Source organism: Gallinula chloropus, assembly GCF_964237585.1.
Source record: "Gallinula chloropus genome assembly, chromosome: 2".
NCBI lineage: Eukaryota > Metazoa > Chordata > Aves > Gruiformes > Rallidae > Gallinula > Gallinula chloropus.
Genome location: NC_140086.1, coordinates 140908924 through 140915220, shown reverse-complemented (window position 1 = coordinate 140915220; position 6297 = coordinate 140908924). Strand labels below are relative to the sequence as shown.

At 49.3% G+C, this 6297-nt stretch overlaps 1 protein-coding gene across 2 annotated transcripts; it reads right to left on the bottom strand.

Moving 5' to 3' along the window:
• Positions 1 to 1605: 1605 nt before the first annotated feature.
• RPP38 (ribonuclease P/MRP subunit p38) lies at positions 1606 to 4295 on the bottom strand. Of its 2 annotated transcripts, none has more exons than XM_084280327.1 (2): positions 4233 to 4295; positions 1606 to 2628 (listed from the first exon to the last, which is right to left on the bottom strand). In XM_084280327.1, the coding sequence occupies exon 2, from the start codon at positions 2595 to 2597 to the stop codon at positions 1746 to 1748; it is 852 nt and encodes a 283-aa protein (XP_084136453.1). In that variant the 5' UTR covers positions 2598 to 2628; positions 4233 to 4295; the 3' UTR covers positions 1606 to 1745. The 2 variants fall into 2 exon arrangements, with proteins under 2 accessions (XP_084136453.1, XP_084136454.1); XM_084280328.1 differs by having other exon boundaries at positions 1606 to 2624; positions 4233 to 4262.
• Positions 4296 to 6297: the final 2002 nt, after the last annotated feature.

Sequence of the window (6297 nt, the reverse complement as noted above, 5' to 3'; positions counted from 1 at the left end):
TGTGACAGCTCACTATCGCTTCCTAAGCCGGTACTTACCAGAAGGTTGCTATGCGTATGGTGCCGCCAGCAGCAGCTCACCAGGAAAGGCTCTTCTGTGGTTTCCAAAGTTGAACTTTATGGGCATTAGGCTTGCCCTGAACAGCTACCAGGTGGGACTCCTCAGAAACTAATAGGTGGTTTCACAAAGATTGGTATACTTAAGGCTCATTCCACCACCTTTTCCACTGGCCTTTTGAAACATCTAGAAGTTCTTCCCCAGATTAACTCTAATGGGCAGAAGGGACACAAATCCCTGAAGAGAGCTATAGGTCTGGGCAGACAGCAAAGTGTTTGGAAGATGGTGGTTGCGCGTACGTTCTTTACCAAAGCTTATCCTTACACTGTTCAAAGGTTAAGATTTTAATTCTAGTTAGCCAGCATGGGAATTTGTACACTTGTGCTAGCATGCCTTTGAAGTTGTATGCATCCAAAAAGCCAAAACAAAGGGTACATATGAAGGACTATGAAGCAAGGCAAAAACACCTCACCTCTGCTTGCCACCCTCAGACAGACAAGGCAAAAAAAATTTGGCATTGTTTTATTTTAAAATTCAGGGAGTGTGATGACTACAGAATCATTGCTACTGTCTCCCTTCATTGCTGGTATGAACTGAAGTCATTCCTACATGAATGCAAAATACAGACTAGCTACCTGTCAGCACTGGAAGCCTCTGTTAGTCTGGTAACTACAGCATGTAAACTCCATCTTTAAAGAACAAACAAGTAACTCAGTTAAGGTACTTTACATTTTCTTCTACAGTACTGTACTGACTTCTGCTTAAAATACAGAGCACCAAATAAACTCCTAGGCTGTTGATTTTGATTGTCTCAATCGCAGCACTGTTCCTTCTTCCTACCACACAACTGTCTCACTAGGGGACTGTCTCAGGAGGAGACTCTTCATAGTCCTCGATAAAACAAAAGGAAAATCAAAAGTTACCTGGAATAGTTTCAGTCTTGTGGTTAGAGCTGTCACCTACTCTACGTGCAGCAGGCTATAGCATCTTAATTTACAGGGCAACAATTTCAGACTCCATTTAGAACTGAAACTGACCTGGGTTACCTTTTCAGGTGGGATGTGTTAATACCTTGCACACAGAGGTCTTTTTTCAGCAGTAATAATCTGGGTTGGTTCTGTATTTGAGTAAAACTTTTTTCATCAGCAGAGGGGCCACTGGGAACTACATGAAGCCCAAGTCTGCAAACATGTTTGACCAACCCATTTATGACAGTTCAAAGGGGAAGTGAGCCTGTGCTGTGACAGCTGTGTAACAAATACTGAACCAGCTTTAAAAGAGTTACACCGGCATGGACCTATGCTTAAATAAACTCATTTTTGGTAATAATTTGTTTGAATAATTATACTTAACTCCAGTCTGTTTTGCTTGAAGCATGTTCATCTGTATGAAAATACAAAGTTCATTTAATGCTTTGCATTAATTCCAAAGATGTACTTAATGATGTCTTAGATTACTTTGGCATGTTTGGTAGTGATTTTAACTCTTCATCTCCTAACTGCTAATGAAACGTTTGTCCCCAGGTAAAGACTCACACCCATGTTTAAGCAATATTCTTTATTAAAGCAGAAAGCACCTCAGCTGAATGCAAAATACAGTTCACCTTGTATTTTAGTGCTTTACACTGTAAAGCTGAACAGAACAGCTCAGTAAAATCAGTTTAATTCTAAGAACCAAACAGGCCCCAGTTAGGCTGAAAAGGCTTTTTTCTTTTTGCGAGGTGGTTTCTTTACCTTATTGGGGTTTGGAACAAGTTTCTTGATTTTCAGAGGCTGTAAAACTACATTTGAAAGGTCGAGCTGCCTGCTTTCCCTGCGCTTCCGCTTCTGGCTGGTGAGCTCCTCCCTGGGCACCTCCACAAGCTGCTCGGGTTCCTGATTTTCTGAAGAGTCTGAAAGCGCACAGGTGATCGACTCTTCGCTTCTGCACTGAAACCACGGCACTTCCAAAGGTGGTATCTTTGGAATTATTGCTTCTATTGCCTCAGTAAATGTGTCAGACTGCTTTTTAAAGCCTAGTGCTAGAATGGATGTTAAGCCAAGAAGCGGTGCGACTGTTTCACTGAGGCAGGGAACCTGGCCTGCTGGCGTGGCGCGGCTTGCGCTCAGCTGAATGAGGTGCGACGTGATCATGGCAGGTTTTGCAGACTTGCACACCAGCAAGAGAAGCAGCTCGTTTCTCTCCAACGCTTTTGTAACTTCGTTAATTCCAACAGCAAGCTGCCTTCTGATACTTATGTCAGTCCATCCTAATTTTTGTCGATGGTCTTCTCTTTCCTTTTCTTCAGGGAGTTCAGGGGTGCTGGTGTCACATTTTCTTTCTGTTTGTTTTTTTGTAAGGGAACGTTTTTTCTTTCTTGGAGTCTCAATCTTTTTAAGTCCAATATGTTTAATCCTTTCTTCTAACGTCTGTAGTATGAAACGCATGTCTTCTCCTTCTATGGTTTTCCACTGAAAAACGAAGGGGTTATCTAGGCACGTTTTTACAGGGGCTTTCTTTGCTTTACGAAGCGTTGCTGTCCCTTGCTGAATTACAGACATCCTGAGATTCTTCTGTATTCTGCCACCCTAGCTGTGAAGGGAAGAAAGGGGCAAACATTAGTTCAAATACTGTACCATTTGCTGTGGATATATTACCAGAAGCTTCTCTTGGGAATGCAGAAGAGAAACATCACATCCCAAAGTGATATCAGCAACTCTCGCTCTCCTTGCATTGGCTTATTGTTTATCCTTAACAAATCTTCCACAAGGCACAGGCTGTGCTGCCTTTTTTTTTTTCTTTTAATCAAAGAAAAACACCAGCAGTCTGAACAGCAAGGCAATACCAGTGACCGTTCTGAAGCTGAAGGCAAGCAGGTGAAGGTATTACAGATTTAAAAAAAACCACAAACCCCAAACCCTGCACCAGAACCATGAGCTGAAGGACCACTCAATTCCCACTGCTGCACAGCTGCATTGTAGCAGTATTATGACATTAAAAAAATCAAACAAATGAGAATCAACATCAAACAAGCTCTAAGTTCCGGCATTTATTCTGGATTTTTAAAACCTTAATTTGACTTTTAATTCAATCCGGGTCTTGTGCTTGCATTTAGAAAGTATGACAGAAACCTGCAGACTCTATTATGCTTTCAGTGAAGGAAAGCAATCCTCTACAGGCCTCCAGAAAGTTCACAGGGGTCTCTAACTCTTGTGTCACCTAGACCATGCCTTTAAGGAATGGGAAAAATGGAGCGAGCTCAGAGAAAGGCTTGTTGTTCTATGTCTGATAGATCTAGTCCAGAGTAACAGTGAAGATGTGAAGGCAGCCCTGGTTACAGGCCCTGGTAACTGTCACCCATTCTCCTCCACTCCCAAGTGCCCACTGTGGGTGCAGCAGGGGTACAACGTGGACTATCTGACAGCTCATTTGTGGGGCTACCATCCATGGGGTTTCTCCATCCCTTTTGCTCACCATCACAGTAGTAACAAACAGAAAGTAGAAACAACTAAAGGATGGAAACGACCACAAGAAATCACGTGTGACTGAGTTAGAGATGGAAACTGATGTTAAAAAGCATGAAGTTCTGGGTTACTTTTCAAGGCTTTCACTTCGGCATGCTCTGATGACCTTCTACACGGGGTATCAAACAAAGCAGGCAGGAAAGGGGCAACACATGACACACCTGACAGTTTCTTTTCAAAATGGGCACTATGTAGGAAAGCAAACACGCAGGAATAGGAAATAAAGCAACGAGGCAGAAACCCAAACAAACCCCCTCCGGCTCCTCCGCCCGGCAGCAGTGCCGCGGCCCCTCGCTCCCTGCGGCAGGGGGAAACGGGGAAACGCGGCCCAGGCTGAGCCCGGCCAGCAGCCCCTCTCCACACGCCTCCAGCCGGCAGGGAAACAGACGCGGGTTAAGACACGGTTCCGGCAGAACGCGCTGCAAACACCCCGGCGCGTCTGTGAGGGAGAGAGCCCCACATCCCCCCCCCCGCCCCCCTCACCTCCCCTCACGGCCTGGCCCGCAAGAGCCGCCTAGCCGGGGCCGTGGGGCCCTTAACCCGCCTGGCTGCGGAGCAGCTGCGGACCTGGCCAGGCCCAGACTGCGGGAGAGGCCCGGCCTGGCCCGCCCGACCGCAGGGCAGCGGCAGGGCCCGGATCGCAACTGCCACGCTCCCGCCCACGATCCCTACCTCCTCCACGGCCTCCGCCAGCAGCCCCACTCCTCCGACGCACGCCGTCTCGGCACCACGCCTCCGCCGGCAGCCCCGCTCCGCCAGCAGCCCCGCTCCTCCGGCGCACGCCGTCTCGGCAACACGCCTGCGCCCGGCGCGGCCCCCCTCAGCCCTCCCCTCGGCCCGCCTCTGCGCCGGCTCGGCGAGCTCTTCCCGTCGCAGCGTCAGCTGCTAGCATGCAGCGGGACGGGCGGATTCGCCCGGCTTCTGAGCGGGCTGAGGGGGAACGGTGCGGGAGCGGCCCGGCGGAAGATGGCGATAGAGGGGAGCAGGGAGGGAGGCCGGCCCACCCACGCAGGAATGCCTTGCTAGTCGAGGGTGGCGGGCGCACAGCGGAGCCACCGACACCCAAGTTCTGCCTGGGGCGGCTCGGAGGGAGGTGCGAGGCGGGCCGGGCTCCTCGGGGGCCGCCCGGCTGCGGTCAGTGCCGCATGGAGAAATGGCGCCTGAGGGAAGGCAGCGTTAGCTCGCTGGTGGTGGGTGCCCGCGCTGGGCGCGTCTTGCTGCAGGGTCGGCACGGGCCTTTCCTCGTTTCGGATGCACCGCAAATGGCTGTGTAGGTCTGCTCTGTCACGCGTCAGCCAGTGACCTGCCGTATCCCAGCCAAGTCAGCAGGTGCTCCGTGCTTGTGGTCAGCAGCTCGGTGTCCAGCAAGGGGCAGGTGGCGAGTGGTGTTCCTCGGGGACATGAGCAGTGCGATCAAGTACACCCTCAGCAAGTCTGCTGATTGCCCCAAGCTGTGTAGTGCAATTGACATGCAGAAGGGGAGGGGTGCCAGCCAGAGCGACCTTGACAGGCTTGAGAGGTGGGACACTGCGAATCTCATGGAGTTCAACAAGGCCAAGGGCAAAGTCCTGTGCATGGGTTGGGGCAATGCCAAGTACAGCTACAGGCTGGGCAGAGAATGGATGGAGAGCAGCCCTGAGGAGAAGGACTTGTGTTGGTGGATAAGTTCAACATGACCTGGCAATGCATGCTGGCAGCCCAGAAGGCTAACTGTATCCTGGGCTGCATCAAAAGAAGCGTGGCCAGCGGGTCAAGGGAGGTGATTCTGCCCCTCTGCTCTCGTGAGACCCCACCTGGTGTACCGCATTCAACTGTGGGGTCCCCAGTACAAGACAGACATGGAACTGTTAGAGCTAGTCCAGAGGAGGGCCAAGAAGATGATCGAAGGGCTGGAGCACCTCTCCTATGAGGACAGGCTGAGAGAGATGGGCTTGTTCAGTCTGGAGAAGAGGAGGCTCCAGGAAGCCCTTAAAGCAGCCTTACAGTACCTGAAGGGGCCTACAGGAAAGCTGGAGAGGGAATGTTTATGAAGGAGTGTAGTGATAGGATGAGGGGTAACGAATTTAAAGTGATAGAAGGCGGATTTAGATTAGATATTAGGAAGAAATTCTTTACTGTGGGGGTGATGAGACATGGGAACATGTGGCCCGGAGAAGCTGTGGCTGGCTCCTCCCTGGCAGTGTTCAAGGCCAGGTTGGATGGAGCTTTGGGCAATGTGGTCTAATGGAGAGCGTCCCTGCCCATGAGAGTTGAAACTAGATGATCTCTGAGGTGCCTTTCAGCCCAAACCATTCTGTGGTTCTGTGATTCACAGGGACTTTCCAGCAGTACTGGTGTTTCTCACTGTCCTTCAATATGCAACGTGTTGTGTGCATACATGTTGCTATGTTATGGTAAGATGACAGGTAAGAACTGGTTATACTCAGTTTCCCACTGGTTGTGAGACATTAACAAATCTTTGCAGACACATTTGCTTCCGTATTTACCACAACATGGTTGCTGCAGCCTCTGGAACCTTAAATAACACATCTTCCCCAGCAGAAATAATGGCACTGTCACTTCATGGTATTGGAAACAAGAGTTGATGGAGTTGTTGTCAATTATTTTTTTAATCTTTTGCTTACTGAAATATACTTGGTTTGTTTTCTCACTAAGTCCTGGCTTAATTTATCCTGCACTTAATGGAAAACATTTTTTTGCATGGGTTTACAGAAGATAGTGGATGTAAAATGCTGAA

Bases quoted from the DNA above. Each gene is read 5' to 3' on its own strand.
- RPP38 (XM_084280327.1), bottom strand. From the start codon at position 2,597: ATGTCTGTAATTCAGCAAGGGACAGCAACGCTTCGTAAAGCAAAGAAA.